The sequence below is a fragment of the Nymphalis io genome, chromosome 3 (assembly GCF_905147045.1).
Source record: "Nymphalis io chromosome 3, ilAglIoxx1.1, whole genome shotgun sequence".
NCBI lineage: Eukaryota > Metazoa > Arthropoda > Insecta > Lepidoptera > Nymphalidae > Nymphalis > Nymphalis io.
Window position 1 is genome coordinate 4910101 of NC_065890.1, and position 27211 is coordinate 4937311.

General features: G+C 38.0%; 1 protein-coding gene across 3 annotated transcripts; it reads left to right on the plus strand.

Annotated features, from left to right (window-relative positions):
* Positions 1 to 490: 490 nt before the first annotated feature.
* Positions 491 to 25947, plus strand: LOC126781341 (transcription-associated protein 1). 3 transcript variants are annotated; one of them, XM_050506282.1, is made up of 47 exons: positions 491 to 879; positions 963 to 1268; positions 1610 to 1804; positions 1927 to 2093; positions 2301 to 2536; positions 2615 to 2819; positions 3223 to 3399; positions 3587 to 3875; positions 3959 to 4177; positions 4266 to 6077; positions 6163 to 6361; positions 6463 to 6698; positions 7330 to 7570; positions 7685 to 7886; positions 8197 to 8524; positions 8635 to 8796; positions 8901 to 9152; positions 9656 to 9855; positions 9928 to 9998; positions 10085 to 10290; positions 10363 to 10536; positions 10646 to 10840; positions 10926 to 11099; positions 11271 to 11519; positions 11734 to 12015; positions 12232 to 12345; positions 12424 to 12611; positions 12919 to 13157; positions 13250 to 13478; positions 13916 to 14102; positions 14178 to 14308; positions 14490 to 14640; positions 14709 to 14852; positions 14940 to 15210; positions 15285 to 15496; positions 15683 to 15898; positions 15986 to 16474; positions 16657 to 16821; positions 17014 to 17160; positions 17268 to 17465; positions 17604 to 17784; positions 21007 to 21232; positions 21536 to 21976; positions 22105 to 22213; positions 22598 to 22832; positions 24344 to 24483; positions 24811 to 25947. In XM_050506282.1, the coding sequence occupies exons 1-47, from the start codon at positions 733 to 735 to the stop codon at positions 25099 to 25101; spliced, it is 11628 nt and encodes a 3875-aa protein (XP_050362239.1). In that variant the 5' UTR covers positions 491 to 732; the 3' UTR covers positions 25102 to 25947. The 3 variants fall into 3 exon arrangements, with proteins under 3 accessions (XP_050362239.1, XP_050362238.1, XP_050362240.1); XM_050506281.1 differs by having other exon boundaries at positions 492 to 879; positions 24805 to 25947; XM_050506283.1 differs by having other exon boundaries at positions 493 to 879; positions 21046 to 21232; positions 24805 to 25947.
* The last annotated feature ends 1264 nt before the right edge of the window (positions 25948 to 27211 follow it).

Consider the following 27211-nt stretch of genomic DNA (forward strand, 5'->3'; position numbering starts at 1 on the left):
TGATAACCTGTGCTAAAAATAGCCTCAAATATGTTGACAGAGAAACTAAGTACTAATTTCTCTGTCTACGCTCAAAAATAATTTAATGATTTTTAATGTAATTATTATTATTTTAATTATGTAGATTATTAAGAATTGAATATTAATTTATTCTATGAACATTTTAACAATAATTATTCCATCTTAATATCATCGCTCAGAGAAGAGTCAAATTAGTTCAGAGTTGCCAATTTGGGCAAATCGACCCTATAATTGAGTGCAAATATTAATGGAAACATAATAAAATAAAAATAAAAACGATGTTTTAAATAAATAATTTTAATTAATCTTGTAAATATATAGCATACCGCCTTTACTTTAATTTTCGATAGAATTTTTTATCACAAGGTCTTACAGAACTTAATAGAATTTGTAATTTTTTCCTAAAGTTTTATGGGTACTTTAGATTATAGTTTAATAGTTGGTAGCCTTGCACTTTACTATGAAGTCTGAGATGCTGCGTTTTATTAAACTAATATTACAATTTACAACAAACTAAATTCTACATATTAAATTAATTATTTCAGTTAAAGCAGTTTTATGTGTTTTACACATTGTTAGACATGTCTTTTGATATTATTGGAGTGGTAGTAAGTAATATGTGATTCAAGTAGCTCAATACGATTTGTTATATTTTTTTTTAGTTTTAATATGCCGGGTAGTACTTAACACGAGTAAAACCATTCATAAAAAATGATGGCTTCTATGGCCACTGCTGGTCCTGGGGATCCTCATACACAAATGAATACCTATCGTAGCTATGTGACAATGCTAGCGGACCCCGGTGCCAAAGATGAAATCAAACTCAAAGCTGCACAGGAACTAAGTGAAAATTTTGAGGTAAGTTTTGTTATCAAAAACATTGTTGTTAATAATATTACCATAAAATATATGTTTATTAATAATTCTTGAAATTTTAATAGGTAATATTGAGTTCACCACAATACCCGCAATTCTTAGATCATTCCCTTAAAATATTTCTTAAAATCCTTCAAGAAGGTGAACCACATTTTATAGCTGAATACAATATACAGCAAGTTCGAAAATTAATACTAGAGATGATCCACCGATTACCTATAAGTGAAACTCTTAGGCCCTATGTAAAAAGTATATTAATACTAATGCTAAAGCTTATGGAAATTGAAAATGAGGAGAATGTATTAGTTTGCTTAAAGATATTTATGGAACTTCATAAGCAATATAGACCTGCTTATAGCACCGAAGTTGATGTAAGTATTCTAGTGTCTCACTTATTTATATGCAAATATACAATAAGCCATATATAGTTTGATAAGTCTGAACATTTAATGGCTATAGTATATATTCACCTCTTATATTTTCTAAAATTTTATGGTTTTAAACCATCATCTTTCAGTGCTCTTTACAACACATTTTTAAAAACTGCATAATAGGCACTAAAATGTTAAAGTAACAGCCTGTGAATGTCCCACTGCTGGGCTAAGGCCTCTTCTCCTTTTTGAGGAGATGGTTTGGAGCTTATTCCACTACTATTCCAATGCGGTTTGACTAAATGGTACTATTTTAAATATGTGAATAAATTATTTTCTAGATTCATAAATTTCTCCAGTGGGTTAAAGGTATTTATTCTGATTTGCCAAATCACTTACCAAAAATATTTGAACCTAAACCTACAATTCGAGTTAAAGATTTATCTGAAGTCAATATTGAGCAGCTTCTGCAAGAAACATACACAACTACACCAATACATACAGAGAAAAAGTTACTGGACGGAAGTGTTGTGACTGTAAGTTTTGTCATATTTTGAATTTCATTTTAATATAACATTTAAGATGACAAGTTCAATTCCAATTAAACTTAAATTTTCAATTTAATTAAATCTATTACTTATTAAGCAATTATTTTCAGTACAACCTTATTCCACGATCAGTGTTATCTTTAAAAGTTATTCAGGAACTACCAATTATAGTTGTTCTTATGTACCAACTTTATAAGCAAAATGTTCATCAAGAAGTTAGCAATTTCATACCACTGATTATGGAAACTATAACATTGCAACCAGCTGCAACTCACAGGTATAATTAAGTATATATATTAGTAGTACTTTGTTTTCCTCCATTATATTCTGGTTTTAAATGAGATCAGACTTTTCTACATTTCAACAGACTTGCACCTTTTATGGTTACAGGACGATTTTTGCTAATACCCAAATAAGCATAAGATTGCAAGAAATGAAAAACATATTTTTTGAAAGTTTAAAAGTATAGTTTATTGTGTTTTAGGCAATCAACATCTTTCAATAAAGAAGTATTTGTTGACTTTATGGGAGCTCAAATAAAAACTTTGGCTTTTTTGGCATATATCATTCGAATATATCAAGATACAATTGCAAACCATGCAAGCTTGATGGTAAAAGGTATCATTGGACTTTTGACACTATGTCCACCTGAAGTGGCACATTTAAGAAAGGAACTTGTAATAGCTACAAGACATATATTAGCTACAGATTTAAGACTGAGTAAGTTAATAGCACATCTATACAGATATACTAGTGTATTCTGTTAGTGTTTCTTATAATATTATTTTGAATCAACAGAATTTGTTCCATATATGGAACGCCTTTTTGATGAAGAAGTATTGCTTGGCGGAGGTTGGACGGTGCATGAGTCCCTTCGTCCTCTTGCATACTCAACTCTAGCTGACTTGGTTCATCATGTCCGGCAACATCTTCCATTAACAGACTTGGCTATTGCAGCTCACTTGTTTTCTAAAAATGTTCATGATGAGTCTTTGCCAACCAGGTAAGTTAATATTTTTAATAAAAACTTAAAACAAGTAGACTTTGTTACTTCTTCACTTTTGGAAATGAATACAAATATATGAGTATGTTTTTAATGCCACACATCTACTTCCAATAATAACTTAGGCATTGCTAATGAATCTAAACATTGCCTTTTATGTCTGTATGATATTATCACTTAGATTATTTCAGTTTAGCTTTCAGTAAATTTACAATACATTTTTTTGCATTCATGTTATTAATTGACAATGAAAAGATATTTTAATATGAAATAATATATAAAAGTTCTTAATTTCAAATCTAGATGTATCTCTCAACTATCACACATGGGACTCATCAAACATTCATGCTAAATTACTTTGCAATATATATTATATAAATTGATGAATTCTTTATTCTAACAGTATCCAGACAATGTCTTGCAAGCTGTTGCTTAATCTAGTGGATTGCATTCGCCAACGGTCAGAGAGCGAAGCGGGTGCACCTCAAGGTCGACACCTGCTGATGCGCATCCTAGAGGTGTTTGTTCTCAAGTTCAAGACTATTTCTAAGCTTCAGTTACCAGCTCTTATGGCTAAATGGTATGTATTCTTTTATGTTCAAGTTTATATACATTAAACAAAAATAAATTTTGTGTATGAATATAATTTTTTTATATTTTATGAATAATAGTAATAAAGGAAACGTAAACTAAAATTGTTAGATTTTCTTTGATCTTAAAGTATCAGTGTGTGCAAAAATATTTTATTTATAATTGTATTTCTTTAGTAAGCAAACAACACCACCTACTCCAAATGGCACAAATGGCATTACTGCAAATACTAGTCCAAACACTCCTACTACACCCGCCCCCAGCACATCTACAGCTGAGGTTAAAGTCGAGGAAGAGAAACCTACAACAGATTTTCTCGATAGTATAAGTAAAGCAGAGGAGAAGTCAAAAATAGGTTTTCCTACATCACAAATGAGTAATCTCAATGTTGGAGACTACAGAACTCTCGTTAAAACACTTGTTTGTGGAGTCAAAACAATCACATGGGGATGCGCCTCTTGTAAAGTAAGTTTATAATTATACTAAGGAATAACCACTTAAACTCACTAGTTTGTTAGAGATTTATGATTATTTATGTTTTCTTTTAGACTACAACAAACAGTGAAGGAACATCAACAACAACAATTACAGGTCAAAAGCAATTTAGTGCCCGAGAAACTTTAGTTTTCATTAGACTTGTACGTTGGGGCTTACAATCTTTAGATATTTATACATTAGCTGCTCCGAGGGCACCAGCGCAACCACCTGCGCAACCTCATGTCCGATCCAAGGAAGAAAAAGAAGTTTTAGAACATTTTAGTGGTGTGGTAAGTACCATATACTCCAAAGAAAATAATACAATGTTTAATGACAATCCTAAATGACTTTTTTAAATGTTTATTTCTTTATTTTTAGTTTTCAATGATGAACCCTCAAACATTTCAAGAAATTTTTACAGCAACAATTTCTCACATGGTTGAAAGAATAAATAAAAATCCGACATTGCAAATTATAGCAAACACATTTTTGTCCAATCCAGCAACATCGCCAATATTTGCGACTGTTCTTGTAGAATACCTGTTGAAACGTATGGAAGAAATGGGAACCAATATAGAAAGGTCGAACCTTTATCTAAGACTGTTTAAATTAGTCTTTGGTTCGGTAAGTCTTTTTCCTACTGAAAATGAACAAATGCTCCGACCGCACCTGCATAGTATAGTCAACAAGGCAATGGATTACGCCATGACAGCAAAGGAACCCTATAATTATTTTTTACTACTACGAGCCTTGTTCCGCTCAATCGGGGGCGGCAGTCACGACTTACTTTATCAGGAGTTTTTGCCTTTGTTGCCTAATCTATTGGAAGGACTGAATCGCCTTCAGAGTGGTCTCCATAAACAACATATGAAAGATCTTTTTGTGGAGTTGTGTCTAACTGTTCCCGTTAGACTTAGTAGCCTATTGCCTTATTTACCTATGTTGATGGATCCATTGGTATCTGCACTCAACGGATCCCACACTTTAATATCGCAGGGATTACGAACCTTAGAACTCTGTGTGGATAACTTACAACCAGATTTCTTATATGAACATATACAACCTGTCAGGGCAGATCTTATGCAAGCTCTGTGGAGAACGCTACAAAACAATGAGGTTGCAAGGATAGCATTCAGAGTGCTTGGGAAATTTGGCGGTGGGAATAGGAAAATGATGATTGAACCACAAAGACTGGAGTACCGTGAGACTGACGCTCCTCCTCCTGCTGTCCAGGCTTACTTCCAAGATCAACCGAAACCGATTGATTTTGAAGTTGATAAGATTATAGAAACCGCATTCTCGGCATTGAAGTCTAGTACGACTGATCCGTTCTACCGACGCCAATGTTGGGAAGTTCTTCGATGCTATTTAGCAGCGTCATTAAATTTAGACGATGACAAGGCCACTCTGCAGAAGTTATTCAATCATCCTAGTTTCCTTGAAGGAAAAATCCCGCCTCAGACTGGCCCTTACTATAAATGTAGCAATAATATCGTTAGAAACACACATCGAACTGCACTGACTGGAATGTTTGTTGCAGCGGCGATCAAAGAATTGCGACACCATGTTTTGCCGACTATGGTATCTCTGGTTCGTCACTATACATTAGTAGCTATAGCACAAGAGGCCGGCCCGTTCGCAGGTTCAGGCGGCCCCAAAGAAGGCCTCGATGCTTTAGTGCTAGTCGATGCTATCGCTGTAGTAATGGGTCACGAGGAGAAGGAACTTTGTAAGCCGGGTCATCTGGCATTAGTTTTAATGATAGAGACTGCGGCAACTGTCCTTGGCAGTAAAGAACGCGCATGCCGTTTACCTCTGATGGAGTATTTAGCAGAGCGCATGTCGGCCTTATGTTACGAGCGGGCCTGGTATGCGAAACTGGGCGGATGCATCGCCGTTAAGTTCATGTTTGAAAAGATGGCTCCCGAATGGGTTTACAAGCACGTGTTTACTTTTCTGAAGGCTGTACTGTTCGTTATGATGGACCTCACCGGTGAGGTGTCGTCTGGAGCTATCGACATGGCCACAGTGAACCTGGAACGCTTGGTGCGAGTGTGCGTGTCGGGGCCGGGCGGGCAGGCCGTGGAGCCCGAGGGTGACGTGGCCGCGGCCAAGGCTCGCGCTCTGCATGACGTCTTACAGGAACTCGTCCTACAAGTTACCAGCCCACATCTTCTAGTTCGGCAGCAGGTATTAAACAATTCTATTTTTTCTATCTCAATTATTGACAGACAATTGGACGTTTTTAAATTTAATTAAAATAAAATGCTTTTAGGCAATGAAATCCTTAGAACTAATAGCGGAACTACAAAATAAAACTGTAACCGAAGTGATGGACCCACACCGAGAAGTGTTAGCCGATATTATTCCGCCGAAAAAACATTTACTTCGACATCAGCCGGCCAATGCGCAGATGGGTCTCATGGATGGAACAACATTCTGCACAACGTTAAAGCCGAGATTGTTCACAATAGGTAACTCTAACATGTTTTTAAAATATGATCGCAACGGAGATATATATAATTTCCACTTTTTATGAAGAGTAATAAATTGAGATGGAAACCTCCCTCGGCAGATCTAAACATCAACGAGCACAAGGTGTTCTTCCGCGAGTTGCTGTCGCTGTGCGAGGCGGAGGACGCCATGCTGGGCAAGCTGCCGTGCTACAAGGGCGTCAACCTTGTGCCGCTGCGCGGGTCCGCCCTGCGCGCGCTGGCCGCCTGCCACTACATACAGGAGAAAGTCTGTCGCGAGAAGATCTTCCAGGTGCTCTACAAGTCGCTCGAGAAGAGCGACCTCGAGCTGCAGCAGGTTTGTTGGCAATGGTATATTATATATAGTTTTGTCACATTAATTTCTTATGTATCTGACATGACTTGGTCAAAAACGCCGAGATGGCCCGGTGGTAAGAACGAGTGAATCTTAACCGATGATCGTGGGTTCAAACCCGGGCAAGCACCACTGAATTTTCATGTGCTTAATTTGTGATTATAATTCATCTCGTGCTTTACGGTGAAGGAAAACATCGTGAGGAAACTTGCATGTGTCTAATTTCACTGAAATTCTGCCACATGTGAATTCTGCCAACCCGCATTGGAGCAACGTGGTGGAATAAGCTCCAAACCTTCTCCTCAAAAAGAGGAGAGGAGGGTACGGTGTCTGACAGAGCTGTAATTTGTTTTTGATGGTAGTCTTATTTTATCTAACAGTTCGATGACGTTTTCTAATAAATTTTATACATATTCAGCGAATGCATATAAAAAGATCTTGGGACAAAGGAAGAGTGTAATGTAATGCTCGAAGCAGCAAATATGCTCCACCAATATGCTGACCATAAGTGATTCCAACGAATTTCTATTTTTTATATTAGACGCAAATGCACTTGGAAGTTACTTTCGTCTTATTTTGTACTATTTTATTAAATTTATTCCATTTCTTCTAGGCCGGATTCGAATGTATGCAAAAATACTTATCTGGTTTCCAAATTGACATGGAAATGGTTCATCCGGTGATGCGACCACTTTTACTAACATTGGGCGATCATCGCAATCTCAGTGTAAATGGAGCGAAGCGACTCTCTTATTTGACTCAGTTATTCCCCTCCACATTCAGTGAGAAACTCTGTGAACAATTACTACAACTACTGAAGAAACTACTGGATTACTCGATTCAAACAAATAGAGGTAAGTAAGGTGTTTAACAAGAAATGAAGACCTATGTTATATAAGCAAAAAATAATAATATACAAATATCTAATATTATTGTAAGGGATGTTTTTAATGTTTAATTCGTTTTAGGTGGAAACTTCCTACAAAGTGTTTCTAAAAATATGGAAAATGAACAAAAAATTATAATATTAATTGGTATATTCCATCAAATACCAGCCGCCTCTCCTCGTTTTATCGATGTTCTTTGTCGTCTTATTTTCCACACAGAGAAGTCGCTAATGATCGAAGCTGGATCGCCATTCAGGGAGCCACTCGTAAAGTTTCTATTAAGGTAATTTAATAAATACAAGTAAAACTTTTTAACTGTTCGAGGGTTGAACCGAAAGCATTTTCGGTTTATCGTATCTTCTTTCGAACTGACGATTTTGACTTGGTGATGGCGTGGATTATCTAATCTGTTCATGACCACGTTAAATTTGGTTCTGTCGAAACATCACCCTGAAAAAATAATGTATAAAATGAAATCATCATTTTCTTATTAACCCATAAAATCATGTCGATGATTAATATTGAATGTCAATTTTAGATGACATAGATTGACCGTGGCAATCGAAGGGTTAACTCTATTTAATTTTTTATAGGTATCCTAAGGAGACACTAGATCTTATAATGAGTGATAATAACATAAAAGATCAGCAGTGGAGCCGTTTCCTCGTGTACTTAGTGAAACACTCGGAAGCGGGGCCCGCGTTTAGAGAGGCTCTGCAGACCTCAAAGAAGCAGCGGCTGATGCAGCTGCTGGCGGCCGGCACGCTGGGTGCGGGCGTGGCGCCGGCTGACCGCTCGGAGATGCAGTTCCAGGCCGTGCGCGTCGTGTCGCTGCTCATTAAGTTCGACGACCAGTGGCTCTCCGCCCAACACGATCTCATCGAGCTGCTCAAGCGCATCTGGTGCAGCGATCAGTATCATGTGAGTAGCGAATCGATTTCAACTTCCTTTTCCTTGTTCCATTAATTTATTTTTCTTACAACACTACTCACTGATAGAGTTGTAAATTAATTTATTATCACATTTTTCAGGATGTTCATAAGAAAGTGGAAAACGTGGACTGTACGCACTGGAAGGAGCCCAAATTGATTGTTAAGATTTTACTGCATTACTTCTGTCATCACCCGTCGAATATCGACTTGCTGTTTCAGCTATTGCGTGCACTCTGTGATCGTTTCATACCTGATTTTCAAGTAAGCATGGATACCTTTGTCTTTATTTTTTGTTGTTTACAACCATTATTATAACAAAAAACTAATAACGAAAACAACACCAATTAAATTATATTTCTCAACAGTTTCTTCGCGATTTCCTCGAGAACACCGTAGCCCAGAATTACACAGTCGAATGGAAGCGTTCCGCCTTTTTCCGCTTCGTGGAACACTTTGCGAGTGACGCCATGTCGCAAGAGCTCAAAGCAAAAGTCCTGCAGATGATTCTCATTCCATGTTTCGCTGTCAGCTTCGATAAGGGTCAGAAGATTGTGGGAGGTCCGCCTGCACCTTACCAAGATAACCCAGATAACGTTGTTTCCGTTTTTATTAACAATGTAAGTTTTTTTAAGCATAAAAATATTTAAATTTTTTCATTCATTTATTGGAACTTTAAAAATTTAACATTAACAAATGTAATTGTTAACTGCTACATTAGTCATAGACTGTGTTGCAGCCATTAGCGCCCACCTCCAACAAGGAGACAGCTTTCCAACATTCAATATACATAATTTACTTATTTCTTATATTTTTTAAGTACTATTATTTATATAAACTTAATATGTTACGTGTATATGTGTGGAAGTACGAGTGAAATGTGGGATTTTTTACAATTGGCTTATATCGGAAGTTACCAAATATCGTAAAATTACTAAAGATACAAGGCTATATTTTCGCGCAGTTTTCTAACTCATCATATTTAATAACAATGTATAATTTTATTCTCCGGATTTATGTCTGGGTCTATAAGGCACCGACCTAGGAGCCGCAGAAATGAAGGTTGATCTCCCGGAATGGATGTCATGATCTGTAACGACATCAATATTTAATATAACCTCAGGTGATAGACCCGGAGAATCCATTCGCTTGCTCGGACGCGGTGCGAATCTCGCTGCTGCAATTTGCCTGCCTGTTGCTGGAGCAGGCTTCCGCGCACATCCACGACGCCAACAACAAGAAGCAGGGCAACAAGTTGCGCCGCCTCATGACTTTCGCCTGGCCCTGTCTGCTCGGCAAAAACTTCGTCGACCCCGCCACGAGGTAGGGCCCAATCCTTTGCTATTTTGTATCCTTTGTTATATTCTGGTATTAACCGTCGTTTTCTCGTTGTAGATATCACGGACATCTATTGCTGAGTCACATAATCGCAAAATTTGCTATTCATAAGCGTATTGTTCTGCAAGGTAATATTAACTTTAACATAATTCGATCGAATGTTGTCATTCAATATGTGAGTCGATGTGGCAGTAACACGGCATGTGTGGCGTAGTGTTCCACAGCCTGCTGAAGGCGCACGCGGTGGAGGCGCGCGCGGTGGTGCGCGCGGCGCTGGAGATCCTCACGCCGGCCATGCCGCAGCGCATGGAGGACGGGAACACCATGCTCACGCACTGGACCAAGAAGATCATCGTCGAAGACGGACATTCGGTTCAGCAGCTGTTCCACATCTTGCAGTTGGTGGTTCGGCATTACAAGGTATGGTGTCGTGCGTCTTTATATTACTGTATGTAAGACCCCAGCTTATATCTATAATACTTTCGCGTGCAGGTGTACTATCCTGTGCGTCACGCACTAGTGGGGCACATGGTGGCGGCGATGCAGCGACTTGGCTTCTCGGCTACCGCGTCGCTGGAGCACCGCCGCCTCGCCGTGGACCTCGCCGAGGTGGCGCTCAAGTGGGACCTGCAGCGCATACGCGACCACGCGCCCGTTGATACCGTCGTAAGACACTTCAATCTCGATACCTGAAGCAATACCTCTTCTTATGCAGGAAATAATTTCGTTTTTGTTTCATAAAATTTTCGGACATACATATGGAATTCGGTTTTAGGTGGCGACGTCCCCTAGCGGAGCCATGAAACGCGTGTCGTCTGACGAAAGCGGCAATGAATCCCGTAAGGCGCTCAACACGGGCTGGGCCAGCCCGCAAGCGAGTGTATCGCGCGTGGAACCTGACGCTGCCAAGCCACTCGATAGGCAACACGTCGACGTCGTCGTCAACTTACTGCTGAGACTAGCATGTCAGGTACAGAACGTGGCCTACATACTGTGGAACGGGCGGCGGCAGAACGTAATCGTCGGCAGAGTAGTGACGAGGTGCCGGCCGGCAGGTGAACGAGGGCAGCGTGGCGGGCGCGGCGGCGGGCGCGGGCGGCGCGGCGCCGGGCGCGGGCGGCTCGCCGGGCGAGCAGCTGTCGCGGCGCTGCGTGCTGCTGCTGCGCGCCGCGCTCAAGCCGGACGTGTGGCCGCATCTCTGTGAACCGAAGCTCGCCTGGCTCGATAAAGTACTTTGCCTTCTCGAGCTTTGTCTTGACAATATTTTTTTAAGTGCTTGTAAGATCGTATACATTCATAGTAAATAACTATTTTATAACATAATTCTTACATAGTTGTATGACAGCTCGGAAGTCTTAAGTCGAAGAAGAAATACTCCGAAGTTCTTACTTTATTCGTAGGTATTTTCGACGGCTGACACAAACGCGGCTGCTTGCGCCAACGCATGTACTGCTCTCGAACTGCTCGTTTTTCTGTTGGGAGTGTTGCGACGTGAACAGATTCTTGCCGCTCTAAAACCACTGCAGAGAGGTTTAGCGGCTTGCGTGGCATCGACTAATGCGAAGATCGTTCGACTTACTCACAACTTGCTCGCTAAGCTAACGGCGCTCTTTCCCACTGAGCCCTCTGGGGCGGCACAAGCTTCTAAGGTAAAATGCTGACATAAATAAACGTATTTTTTTTTATCATTGAACATTACAATATAATTACAACATAAAGACAACCTGAAATTTTGAAAAATTTAATAATAGTGTTTCTTATTTAATTATTTTAAGTTCATATTTATTGATAACATATATATAGCTCGTAAGGTTTCTATCCAAATGTTAATATCTAATAACTTAATGTTATTTTATACCACAGTACGAAGAACTGGAAACGTTGTACGCTTGCGTAAGCAAGTACGCTTTCGAAGGATTGGCGACGTACGAAAAGTCGACTGGCGGAGGTGGCAGCAGCGGCGGCACGGCGGGCACGACCGGCGGGGCGGGCGCGCTGCTGGGGCCGCTGATGATGCTGAAGGCATGCTGCGCGTCCAGCGCCGGCTACGTGGATCGTCTCTTGCTGCCGCTTATGCGCGTGCTGCAGCGCATGGCGCGAGACCACGTCGCACCTAATCCTGATGCAGCTACCTCGGACCTTCTGGTAAGAGTTTTCTTTATTACGTCTATAAAGGATAATATAATAATCATTTCTAAACATAAATTTAAGTATATGTTCCATTATTTAATCAAAATAAATGTTATTTTCTTAAATATTATTATTTAGATAGTTCTGTATACAGTAAGACAATAATGGTAGTTAATATTTTAATAATATTTATTTTAGTCTATATTTTTTTTATTTATATTTATGTTCTAGATTTTGGCACTAGATCTTTTGAAAGCACGAGTGTCTGTAATGCCGGTAGAAACGAGGAAAACTTTCATTGGTACAATACTTGTTGGACTTATTGAAAAAACGAATGACGCTAAAGTGAGAATCCCTATTGATTTTTTAGATTATTATGTAATTTAATTATCTTTAAAATTGACTCTTGATAAATGTATACAGGTTATGAAAGCTATCACTCGTATGGTAGAAGAATGGGTGAAATGGAAGGGTGCGGCAGCTGGAGCCGCGCCATCTTTACGTGAAAAATCTATACTGCTTGTTAAGCTCATGCAATATGTGGAGAAAAGATTCCCTGATGATCTTGAGCTGAATGCTCACTTCCTTGATCTTATTAACTATGTGTACAGGTGATTCTATCAAAAAAAATCTTAGTTAAAATATATATATAATTTTTTTGTTTGAAATATTTAATGATGTTGTCGGTTATCTATATTTCGCTAGCTTTTACCCATGGCTTTACCTGCAAATATTTTTATTTAAAAGCATAAATCAGCTTAAGTTTGAAATATTAATATTTTTAAAACCTAGGTTACTAACTCGTCACCTTTTTAAGGTTTTGAAAATATTAATAAAACCTAGGTTTTAACCTAGGTTACTAATTCGTAACCTTTTAAAGGTTTTCAAATATTAATATTCGTAATTCTTTATTTTTAGAGATGAACATCTAAAAATTACTGAACTGTCAATGAAATTAGAACCAGCATTCCTTGCGGGTCTGCGATGTCCACAGCCGCATATCCGAGCTAAATTCTTCGAAGTTTATGACGGTAGCGTGCGTCGCCGAATATTTGATCGTTTACTTTATATAATCTGCTCTCAAAATTGGGAACATATTGGACAGCATTTCTGGATCAAGCAGTGTTTGGAATTACTGCTTGTTACTTGCGTTTCTAGTGAGTGTTGCAATTAATTATATTTATTTATTTTATTTGTAACTTTATTCTGCAATTATTTTATCAATTTACTATATTGTTACTATTTTCAGGTTCTCAGATTCGTTTGTCCAATTCAAAGTATTTACTTCCAAATATAACGGCAGTAATAAATTGGGCTGATAGCGAGGAGAGAAAATCGTTCGTGATATTCAGCAACGTGAAAGAAGAATCTGCAGACGGATTCAGTGATTCACTCGATCCAGATAAGGAGGATGTTCTTGATATGGATTTAGACTCCAGTTCCAATCAGAAAGATGATTTGACTAAAAACGTACCTAGGTAATAATTGTATTATTTTTTTGTTATTAAATTGTGGATTTGGTTTGATTTTAGCAAATAAATATATATAGTCGAGATGGCCCAGTGGTTCGAACGCGTGAATCTTAACCGATGATCGTGGGTTCAAACCCGGGCAAGCACCACTGAATTTTCATGTGCTTAATTTGTGTTTATAATTCATCTCGTGCTTGACGGTGAAGGAAAACATCGTGAGGAAACCTGCATGTGTCTCATTTCATTGGAATCCTGCCATATGTGTATTCTACCAACCCGCATTGGAGCAGCGTGGTGGAATAAGCTCCAAACCTTCTCCTCAAAAGGGAGAGGAGGCCTTAGCCCAGCAGTGGGACATTAACAGGCTGTTACTACTGTACTGTAAATAAAACAAATATGTATTTCTGTGATCGATAATATGTTTGGTACACTTGTTCGCGCAGACAACGCGCTCTGAACCAGATAGTCGCCAAGCAGTCGGAGTTCCTGGAGCTGGCGCGGCGCGTGCGCACGGAGCAGCTCGTGGTGGCGGCGGCGCAGCTCGCGCACATGGACGACGCGCTGGCGCACCACACGTGGCTGCGCCTGTTCCCCGCGCTGTGGGCCGCCTTCGACGAGCGCCAGCTGGCCGTGAGTGCGCCGCGGGCCCACGCTTTGTACTCGTGAAATATCATTTCATATGTTAAACACCAAATGTATTTTCAGACCATAATGAACGAGATTGTGCCGTTCATAATATCGGGAGTGCACGTTATTCAAAGAGACCAACCGTTAAGTGCACTTAATACGTTTATAGAAGCACTCGCTCGATGTAATCCACCGGTTTCCATTAAACCGTGAGTACTTTCACTTTCAATTAAATCATATAAACATTTTCGTTGAGAATGGGGGAAGGATATTTTCTGTAATTTAATTGTGTGGAATATCTTTTAAAAGTTGTAAAAATAAGTAGACCTAAGAGATATGATATAGACATTCATAGATAATTAAAAAAAAATCTCATCTTATTAATATTAGGCCTATGATGAAATATCTCGGAAAGACGCACAATTTATGGCATCGAATGACACTCAATTTGGAACAAATGGCTATCGACCAAGTAAGCGGTCGTACCGTCCGAGAAGCACTTGAAATATACGATTATGATGTTGAATCAACCACGCCGACTGTAAGTACTGGTAACGAGATAATAAATGTCACTGAAGTGTTCTTACTAAAATGTTTATTATATTGTAGGAGGTTTTAGATTCCTTAAGTGACATGTATGAACTACTACAAGAAGAAGATATGTGGTCCGGTCTTTGGCAGAAGCATGCTCGGTATCGGGAGACTAACGTTGCCATTGCATATGAACAGCAGGGCTTCTTCGAGCAAGCTCAGGTTCTAGATTTAAAACATACATATTTAAACTTAATTAAAATTAATATTTTTTTAACATATATTTTAAATGTAAAATATAATTTCTAGGCTGCCTACGACGTCGCTATGGCTAAATTAAAACAAGAATACTCTGCAAATCCATCGTCATACAACATGCACAAAGAGTGTACTCTATGGACTCAACATTGGATCAAATGTGCAAAGGAACTGAATCAATGGGATTCGCTTTTAGAACTTGGATTGACGAGAAACGTTCGAGATCCATTTTTGATACTAGAGAGTTCATGGAGGAACCCGAATTGGCCGACCATGAAAGATGCGCTCGCAGAAGTCGAGTACAATTGTCCGAAAGAATTAGGTATGGTTGGATCGAAATGAATATTGTCAACTAGGACGGTACAGACAAATGTGAACGTTTATAATTCCCCTCAGCGTGGCTCGTGAACCTGTACCGCGGGTACCTGTGCATCTGCGCGGGCGGCGAGCAGCAGCTGAGCGGCGTGGAGCGCCACGCGGAGGCGGCGGCGGCGCAGTGTCTGCGCGAGTGGCGCCGCCTGCCGCGCCTCGTGTCGCACGCGCACCTGCCGCTCCTGCGCGCCGCGCAGCAGCTCATGGAGCTCAGCGAGGCCGCGCAGATACACACCGTCAGTACTTGAGTCGTCTCGACCTAGCTCAGCTCGCTTGGAATTATTCAGTCGCTGGTGGATGCGTCTGCTACGATGTCTGTAAATTGAGATTCGATCATCAATGTTTCGAGCCTAACGAGACTACAAACTATGACTGACGTTACACGAATTGCACCTTTATACGACCACGTTTTCACTCGGCAGGGACTCCTGCACAGTCGGCCAACTTCACTGCACGACATGAAGGCCATAGTGAAAACGTGGCGCAACCGGCTGCCCGTGGTAGCGGACCCGCTGTCGCACTGGGGCGCTATTTTCACGTGGCGTCAGCATCATTACCAATTCATCGCCTCGCACTACGATTCGCAAACGGACCACGCCTCCAACCATAGCATGCTTGGCGTACATGCCAGTGCACAGGTCGGTATTCTCGTTCGAATATAACGGACAAGACTTAAGTTTATGATATTTTGAAATATATAATATTAAAATGTATTATTTTTGCAGGCAATCATTCATTTTGCTAAAATTGCAAGAAAGCATAACCTCTCCGGTGTTTGTCTCGATTCATTACATCGCATATACACCATTCCGAGCGTTCCGATAGTGGACTGCTTTCAGAAAATACGACAGCAAGTTAAATGCCACATACAGATGTCGTGGACTGAGGGAAAGGACGAATTGCAAGAAGGGTTAGATATGATAGAATCCACTAACTTCAAGTACTTTACGAAAGAAATGACGGCCGAGTTCTACGCATTCAAAGGATTGCTTTTGGCTCAGTTGGGTCGATCGGAGGATGCGAACAAAGCGTTTGCTGCGGCCGTACAATTACACGACACACTAGTGAAGGCTTGGGCCCTGTGGGGTGATTACTTGGAGCAGATCTTTATAAGAGACCCTCGTCAGACGCAAGTCGGTGTTTCCGCTATGACTTGTTTCCTTCACGCCTGTAGACATCAAAATGAATCAAAGTCTAGAAAATATTGTGCCAAGGTACGTAACAACTGTATTCAAAACGTATCAATACCCGAATATTTACCTCTTTCTAATTAGGTAAAACGAAGTTGTTCCATTGCGAAATAAATGTACTTTTTCCAATCATAATGTAAAAAAAAATATAAAACCTTTTTTGGCTTAGATTTTTTTTATATAATTGTATTATTTTACTTTCTAAGGTACTTTGGATGTTAAGTTTTGACGATGAGAAAAATAGCCTCGCAGAAGCGCTAGACAAGTACTCAGTAGGTGTGCCGCCCGTGCAGTGGCTACCGTGGATACCGCAGTTACTCGCGTGCCTCGTGCAGTACGATGGAAACGTCATATTGAACTTGCTAAGCCATGTAAGTTAATATTAAGTTTACATAATATTCACTGGACTTTATTTAAAAATGTTTTGTTTAATGCTACCATAATATGACGTCGTTCTTATATCAATCGTTACTAATAGTGATAACATAGGTAACCACAAAATCAAAATTGATTAGTTTTGATATAAAAGTTAAATAATATAAACGTTTTGGTGGTCGTTTCAGGTCGGTCGCTTGTACCCACAAGCAGTGTACTTTCCGATACGCACGTTGTACCTGACTCTCAAGATCGAGCAACGCGAACGTCACAAGAGCGCAGAGAGCCTCGCCGCGCACTTGCCGCACCAATCTGCTCCCGCCTCAGCCGGCACCGTTAGTTTAGAACGATATTATTCCAACTTAGAAGCATGAAGCTTTGCGGATATTTTACACGTTTTAATACGAATTTATATAACGATACAAATGTAAAACCTGGACAGAGTGCAGCGAAGGCAGGCGAGAGCGCGTCGACGTCGGCGGGCGGCGCGGGGGCCGGCGCGGCGGGCGGCGCGGCGGGCGTGGCCGAGGCGGGGCCCATCAAGGCCACGCTGCCCATGTGGCGCTGCTCCAAGATCATGCAGCTGCAGCGCGAGATACACCCCACCGTGCTGTCCTCGCTCGAGGGCATCGTCGACCAGGTACGCGGACTACTGAGAACTAGTTGCATTTTACGATTGTTAGTTTAGAGTATGAAGTAAATGCAACGGGTGGTCTATATTCTCACTCCTAGTGGGAGATCTTATTCGTTGGGTAAACTTATGTATGTCACAATCTAGATGGTATGGTTTCGCGAAAACTGGTACGAGGAGGTGCTTCGACAGCTGCGCGCCGGGCTCGCCAAGTGCTACGTGGTGGCGTTCCACCACCGCTCTGCAGTAGCCGTAGCCACTGTCACGCCGCACACGCTTAACTTCATCAAAAAGGTCGTCTCCACCTTCGGCATCGGTATCGGGATAAGTGAGTACACTCTCCACGCGCTCAGCGAATTTATCAATGTGTGCCAATACTGACAGAATTCTTAAGAGAATAATTAGGAACGACGAGGCTTTCTATACACGAAGCCGGAGTTCGATGCAACGTCGGACCGCTGGTTAGTTTAAACAAATAAAAATTGCATACGAGCCGCGCCGGCCCGCGTCGGTGTCGCGATTTTATTACGTAGAAAATAGTACTAATAGGCAAATGTCGTTGCTTACGTTTCCAATCTTGGTACGAGTTTTTAATGTGAAGTTAACTCATATTAAGTTTGTTACGACTGCTTCTTCCAAGGTCAAGTTTTAAAAATGTAGACACTCTCGATTTAAAAAATTTAAAGATTAAATATTTTTTAATATTTTTAAAATTATAATTATAAAAAAAAAAAAATTTTTGTGCTACTTCACACTAGCAAATTTATATACAGTGTAATCAAATAAAATTTATAATCGATATATATATTTACTTCTCGTTTACCATTGTATTTGTAAACACGGTTTCAAGCGTGCTTCATGCTAAATTTCATTAAAATCAAAAAAGACAGAGTTTCTTTCGCATTTATAATATTAGTATTGATTTAGTTTGTTTTACAAATTTCAAAGCAAATCAAGCAAAGAAGTCACCTGCCTTTGTATAGGTATTATTGCAATTGTTTGGCTACTTTTAATTTCTTGTTTTCTTGTCTTCTCTTTCTCTTCTTGTCTTCGCTGAGAAGGAAGGACATTAAACTAATTTGATATGAATCTGACACATCCTGTCTCTTAATGAAAAAATACTTTAAACCCGACTGTTTAGTAAAGATTTAGTTGCTTGAACGCGCCAGAGAAATAGTAATTGAAGCTCTAGTGTGTGCGATCAACATCGAATATCTACTTATACCGTAGTTCGAGCGACAGGAAGCTTGAACTCAAAAATTACAGTAGGTATTTTTTTTATATATTTTTAGTGAGTCTGTGTGAGGGGTTGGTTCAATAACAGACTTTGATAGTATCATTCAATAGTTTTAATAGTTTAATCAAGCAAAATCAAATAGTTAAAAAAAGTATGAGTTAGCGTCTAGAGCGCACATGACTCTGTTTGGCACCACCAACTTCACCCATACATCAAAAAACCACAATTCACATCACACTAATTTACTAGTTTTCAATGTTGGTACATTGCTTACTCGTATGCGATAATAATTTTTTTTTTGTTAGAATCACTTTTGTGGATTAATTGTACAAAATAACGTAAAATTTTCAAAACGTGAAGTATAAGTATTATGGAAGTTGCAATATAATTCTTCTAGTTGCGGGAAAATGTTTTATTACTATAATAAATACTATAATAAATAGTAGGTTTTGATTACAATAATAGTATGTTGTAAACTTTATCTTCCTCTAAAAGCCATTCTCTCGGACGATTTAAAAATTTGGAACTTGTGAACTAAAACGCATAACAGCCATGACAACAATTTACTTATATGCACTTGTAATCGACATCAATATATCCGAAGGTGTGCACCAAAAATGCCAAACATAATTCCATTTATATTATACATATATAATGGAGTTCAATTTCTCGACCGGTCTTATCGCTATTTCTTTATTGTACTACCACAAGACCATAGGAGCACTGGACATTTACCACTATGAAAGGTTTTTTTTTGCTATATATTTGCAAGTGTCGATATTTCAAGCTCCTTTTGCAAAAATATTTATTTTCATCAATAAACACGTTCATACTCATATCGGATTACTGCGGTTTTTGTGCATGTCGTTCGAAAAAAAAACGAACGATCAGGAATCCGTAATTTTTTAAATGTCGGTTTGCATAAATTGCTTTTTGCAACAACCTAGAAAAACAGCAAAGCGAAAATGTATGCGATTGTCTCATATACATATGTATATTTGGCTACCAGACCATTAAATAGTATTCAACCAAATTACAAAGTTATCTTTAAAAAAAAAACAGAAAAACAATTTAATATGATAACTTTATTAGAAAAATACCGTTTATACCAGTGGCCTTATTCGCATCAAGACCGAAGAGAGAGACGCTCTATGCGTATCTCTTTGTTGGAATACATTGTGGATTTCAGCATCGAATCATTTTAGAGAGGGTGGCACCTTGGAGCCAGAGCCAGGATAAGAACTGCTTACAAATAAAGGCGCAAATAAATTTGCTTTTTTGGTCGCGGAGTAAACCAATAATCTAATATGCTATTACACATTATTGAAGGATTTCACTACATTCCTTCTAGTTTTGAATGCAGAGAGATTTTCAAACTCTCTGACTTACTTATTGTACTCATTTCGCACACGGACACGCATCCATAAGCCATACTTTTATATAAAACACTCATAGCTACTATTCCAATAGATACTTATAAATAAGCAAACAATAAGCACATGATACGCATGTAAAAACACATAAATAATAAGTACGTACACCATAATAATCGGCTGCAATAATCTACAACATTTATTACTTGCTTCGTACCTTTTCTGTTTCTATAACCGATCCGTTTGACAGAAAAAAACGGTGTTAATAGCATTTGATTAACATATTATTCAAAGTTTTTACGCCTTAACCATATTTTTAAAAAATAAATCCCCCTTTATAATTTTTTTCTTTCAAATTGTTATTTGAAAATATCAAATCGTATCGAGTTATGTGAATAATAACTTTAATGCTTTACAATAAATGCAAGTTCTATTTTGTATTTTATAAAAATGTATGAATCTCATCAGTAATTGCTAAACTTCATTGTATAAGGGCATTAATTAGTATAACAAACTAACATTTGTTTATATATAATTATAATAATTAAAGAACAAACACTTAAAATGAACTTTCATATTATCTACTAAATAAAATTTTAAAATGACTGATCGACATACAACGCACAGCCTAAACCCACTGGTATCTATAGAAAAATTACAGTTGATAATGTTGTAGTTGGTTTATAGGGTAAAACTTACTATACCTGTGTAGTTATAAATTTATGATAAATATAATAATATTATTTTCTTAGTGTAGATATAGAATTAACACCCTCATTCTGCTATGCGATTTGATTGACTTTTTCACTTTGATTACAGATGTGTCGTGTTTATTGTTTTCGAGCTGTTTGTTTTGAAAATGCTAACATGATGTAACCTATGTGAGAGTGGCCGATGCGAGTGTCGTTTTATACATGTACTCCATTTTGTATGTCTACAGAAAGTGTTTCAAGTTCTGTAAGTGGTGCATTCTCTTCAGCTGCCTCGGAGAGCCTCGCGAGACGCGCGCAGGCCACCGTGCAGGACCCCGTCTTCCAGAAGATGAAGACTCAGTTCACTGCCGATTTTGACTTCACACAACCCAACGCTATGAAATTACAAAACCTCATACAAAAACTTAGGAAATGGGTCAAGATACTCGAAGCCAAAACAAAGGTTCTGCCCAAGTAAGTAGCCCTACAGCACTGAGACTCGCGAGTGAGGTAAATACTCAATCATTCGTTTTGAACTGTGCCGTCCATCTAACGTTTTTGCTGTAGTGGTGCTTACTTCATTACACAGTAGTTACGACTAAGATGTACATTAACTCACCGGCTTTCGAGCAAATTAGTTAGCAGACTTAACAAGCTTACATGTGACACGTACTAACCCAAACATCATAGTTACTCGGTAAATGCTTAACACATCACCAGCTCCCGTGACAAATATTTACATTTTAAACTAACCTAGGTGTAAATTGTTTCTCACAGATCATTCCTCATTGAAGAAAAATGTAGGTTCCTATCAAACTTTAGTTTGAAGACGGCTGAAGTTGAACTTCCGGGTGAATTTCTTTTGCCAAAACATACTCACTACCACGTTAGAATTGCCCGCTTCATGCCTCGCGTGGAAATCGTTCAGAAGCACAATACTTCCGCGCGTAGATTATACATACGTGGACACAATGGGAAGATATATCCCTACCTCGTGGTCAACGATTCTGGACTGGGTGACGCAAGAAGAGAAGAACGGGTCCTTCAGTTACTGAGGATGCTTAACCACTATCTCGGCAAACAAAAGGAAACTTCTCGAAGATTTTTGCACTTTACCGTTCCCCGAGTTGTGTCGGTGTCGCCTCAAATGCGCCTCGTTGAGGACAACCCGAGCTCAATATCTTTGTTGGACATTTACCGAACGGAATGTGCTAACAGGTAAGTCATAATTAAAATATTATTATTGTAATTGATTAAAATAAATTAGACAAAAACTATGTTTGTGATAGTTAAATAGTTTTAATTTATATATATAATAATATTCATTTAACATTTTCATTTTTAAGGGGTGTGGAATACGATGCTCCTGTAGCTCGCTATTATGAAAGATTGGCCGCCGTACAGGCTCGAGGATCGCAAGCGTCACACCAAGTTTTGCGCGATATTTTAAGAGAAGTAAATTTACAGTTATAAATATCTTATACACAACTAATGTTTAGTAATCTTCCGTTTGTACATAATATATATATTTTTTTATTGGAAGCCAACGTTGTATACAATTTTGTTTCTTATTCTAAAGCGCAATCTTTTAAATATATAAATTGTATACCTAGCTTATAGGCTAACATAACATGCATAGAAAAATAGTGTTTTTGCTTGAAGTGACCTTTTTAAAAAAAAATACGTACGCAAAAAAGAGGAACTATTTATAAAAAAAAAACATGCAAACATTGTAAAAAAAGGAAAAAGTCAGTTAGTAGAGAAAGTATAAAAAATAGACGATGAAATGAATCAATGCACATAAACAAGTGAGTATAACGTAGCCCCCGCGGCCCGCAGGTGCAGGCGACGATGGTGCCGCGCGGGCTGGTGCGCGAGTGGGCGGCGCGCACGTTCGCCGCGCCCACGGACTACTGGACGTTCCGCAAGATGCTCACGCTGCAGCTGGCGCTCGCCGCCTTCGCCGAGTACGTGCTGCACCTCACGCGCCTCAACCCCGACATGCTCTACGTGCACCACGACTCGGGCCTGCTCAACGTCGCCTACTTCAAGTTCGACGTCGACGACACCACAGGTACTCGCGACCAACACACATGTAGCAAAATGCGTAAGGCGTCGTCATCATTCGCTTACCCTTATCCTGGTTATTCGGGGTCGGCGCAGTTTGGTATTGATACTTGTCGAAACTGATAATATTGACGGCTGTACGTAAAACAAAATTGTTTCTTTAGTTTCATCTTAGGATAGACACTAATCCACGGTAGTATTCGCAAGCGATCCCGTGACGTCCCCCGACAAGACGGAGCGGGTACCGCTGGCTTTTTAGTAGATATTCCGGCACCTTCAGCGCCGGCGAGGCCCATATACCTCATGTGGAGGAAACACGTAAATGTGTTTTACCAGCGAGAAAAAAAAAGTGTAGACTAATTAAAAGGAGTTGGCTCTATTTCTACTGTGCCGAAAACCATACAGTATATATCGAAACGAAGGTCTCTTCCAAACTTTGCTCCTATAGGCCCCTGTATTATAACTTAAGCTCTGGTGTGATACTGAGTCAGTTGCATATTTATTTATATATAGATAAAATTTTGTTGGATGAGAATTAAAAAAAAAACATTCAAAATCTTTTATTCAATATTAAAGCATTATACCTACTTATTGATTATCAAATTAAAAACTACTACCGGTTCGGAAAAGAAAAAAACCATGTCCTAAGAAGAGCCGACGAAAGAAACTCAGTTTTTTGATAAATTTTGCAACTGTCAAAGAAATAGCCATCGTTTAATATCAAAGGTGTGTTTATCATCCATGAACTCACTAATTGTATAATAACGGAATACGCAAACATTCCTTTACATTTTTTTAAATATAGCAACAGGCATTTTGAACACTTTCTTACTGACTATGAAATTGAGTAACGGGAGTAATAATTAGTAAATCAAAATAAAAGATCGAATTTGGTTTTTGTTGTTATCAATTAAAGCTCTACTAACGATAAGATGAAAAGAAATAAAAGATTAGTCGTTACATTATTATGATTTTAAAGCACTTAAAAGCCTTCAAGTTTTAATGGCATGCAGACGATCTCGCTAACCTTGAACGAGTTTTTTATTTTATTTACATTATACAAGAGTGCAATTTACTTCGTTAAAAATTAACAAGTTTTAAGTTCTCTATTTTATTCTGTAAAACGTGTCTTCGTTATGACGATCGAGACATAAAAATAGGATGCAATATTATTAGTTGCAATTTAATAAAGATTTATTTAAATGTCATCTGTGTTAAACGGATATGAAAAAGGACTTGAAGACGATATATTTAAATAATTTCACAGAACTTTAAATAATTATAGAATTAATAAGTGTCAATTAGGAATGTGTTATTACTTAAACTGTAAACGAACGGAACATGTCGCTTTTAACTTTTTATAACACTCATATTATTATCAATCAAACACAAATAGTTATACATTTTAATAACTCGTTATATATTATACTCATTTATATCTATAGTACCTTATATAGTAAATATATTTTTGTTAAAATTTGAAGTACATAGTTATATCTGGTTTCGACTTTGTTATAGGTGAATTGGACGGGAACAGACCGGTGCCATTCCGACTGACTCCGAATATTTCCGAGCTTCTCACCAACATTGGCATCACCGGCCCTCTCACGGCATCCGCCATTGCTGTGGCTCGATGTCTCGTAACACCTAATTTCAAGGTAAAATAAACAAAAACAACGATTATTTATTATTGTTTTATATATATTTATTGTTTTTTTATTAATGCGTAATTTTAGTAAGCGTTGTATAGGATATTATGGTACCCGTTTCTCGCTTATATTTAAGTGGTATCGATATCTATTGACGGCTGTTTTTATGTTCTCACTCACACTTATAGAACTGATTATGTGTAAAGAACATTCGTGAACAAAAACAACAAAAGTCCTGTGGCGAATCCACAAACAAATTACAAACTTTGGAAAGAACTTTTAGAATCAAATTGAATGATATAAGTAATATAAATGATGTATTTTGTACAGATTCAGTCCATTCTACGAACCATCCTACGCGACGAAATGGTCACCGGATATAGAAAACGCCTGGAGGATAAGTCCGGTCTTCCAACGGCGGGTACTTCCGCTGAAAATAAACCAATGGAAATGGATAACGAAACTATTATTAATATGGTAACGAAGGCCGTCACAGTAATAATGAATCGCCTAAACTCCCTCGCACTTTTCGACGGACCTGACAGCAAGGTGGCCACACTAGTAGCTGCAGCTAACAGTCACGACAATTTATGTCGAATGGATCCGGCATGGCATCCATGGCTGTAAATAATATGATGTATAAATGCTTCGTATAAAAGTGTTTTAAATGACAATTTGTTACTCGTTTCAAATGTATATCTCTTTTATAGTAAAGTGATCTCCACACATCGATAAATGTATTATAATTGTTACTTGAAAATGAAATTTAATTTTCGTCCTTTGAGTTTCTTTACTAGAGCTATAGTCTGGACACCAAATTGTATTAGTTTGGTGTCTGAAAAAAAAATCTCATAATACATGTAAAATAAAGTATATCATGTTTGTGTCCGTGTGTGATTGCTAACTAAATAAATACGAGAATACAGTTAAAGAAATACTTATAATTACACTATTGACTAACGTTGAATGTTTGTGTATGGTAACTACGAATTTCATGTTTAAGGTGAACTGAAATATGTTTATTTGCGTAAAACTGTGATTGTTATGAAAATAAATAATATACATTATATAAATATAATAGAAGTAAAATCAATTAAATTCAAATCAAGAGTTTGAATTCTTATCGCAGTACTTTTGCATGTTAATGAGTGACCGGAAGAAGGCTTAGTCACCATATAAAATACTCTAGATTAGAAACACGTGGTCTTGTGTTTTTCAGTCCATGCTTTCGGGTCTTTCTAACTAACTAGCGTCATATTGTCGCAATAAAAAGTGAAAACATAAAATAAAAGAATACAATACTATACGTTTTTGTTTTATAAAATTGGACCGATAAAAATGTAATGAATCTGTATATGTAGAATGCCGCGCCTTCGTTCCTGAATTAATCATAAAAGTACATATAAGTTAAAATTGAAGCAGGTTGTATGACAGTTCTTTTCATTATTTCTGAAATAAATAAAATAAATTTGCAAATAATTGTTTTACTTACATATCTGTAGTTCAAACCGTTTAAACTTATAATTGTTATATGAAAACGAATGCATTTTACGTAAATACAAGAATTAAATTATGCGTCAGCTGGTCGCATAAACATGTAAAAAAAAAATATGAAAAATAAACCCCCTTTACTGTGCAGCTGACCATTTTTTTCCAGCTCAGTATGATGTTAACTATTCATGAGAAAAGTTTAGACGGCGTACTTATTACTTTTTTTTTTCTTTAATTCTTTAACTCCTACTCCACAGCCAACCCACCGCTACTTGGCCAACTGACTGACGGTTTGTTTATTAGCTATATAAGATCAACTTTCGTTGTCAACGTGAGCCGGCATACTATGACTTGTAAATCCAACGCTACCGGACCATGTAATGTATATATGTAAGATGTATGTAATATTTCTAAAATGGAATCTGTAAAAAGTCTCAATATTTTACATTGACGCATTTCTGAATATTATAAGTTTATAATATTCGTAAATATATATTATAGGTAAGTATTTTGTATGTAGTTGAATAATTTATCAGTAATGGAAAATCTCAAAATGTTTTCAAATTTATGTACTAGATCTTGTATTAAATTATTATTGCAAAATAAAGAGATATTTACATAATCTATCTTTTGCCTTCTATAAGTTGGATTGATTGCTTCTATCTGTTAATTTACCAATTGACTCTAGATGTCGCTAGAACGTATACGTCGTCCATTGCTCAATTATTGTTCGAATGAAAAAATTGAATACATACGCGTGCATACGGTTGCTCGTGTCGCCTCAAATATTTCATCAAAACGCGAGAATTCATTACTTAATCAGTGTTATATTAGACATGATATAGAACTATTTACTATTATTTCATACTACCTTTCATGCCATATTAGAGAAAAAAATAGTGACAGCTTTCGTATTATGACTTGGATGTTCCATTCGTATCATTTGCTTCTAGTACTTACATATATAGCCATGATAAATAACTGGTTGTAACTTGTTGCATGCTCGGGTAGCAGGTACCTAGTGAAAGTACAGGGGCAGCATCAAATGCGGATAACGAGTAGTCCCCGCTTGCTAATCTCGCTCTATCGTTAGATAGTAAAACTGATTTCATCACGCTAACAATGGGAAAGAAAGTGCAATAATTGTAGGATAATGTAGGAACTGATTACATTCAACTAGCTTGAAACAAATGCACTTTAATAAATAATTACACTTCCTTGAATCTGTTCAGTTATCTATTTTTAT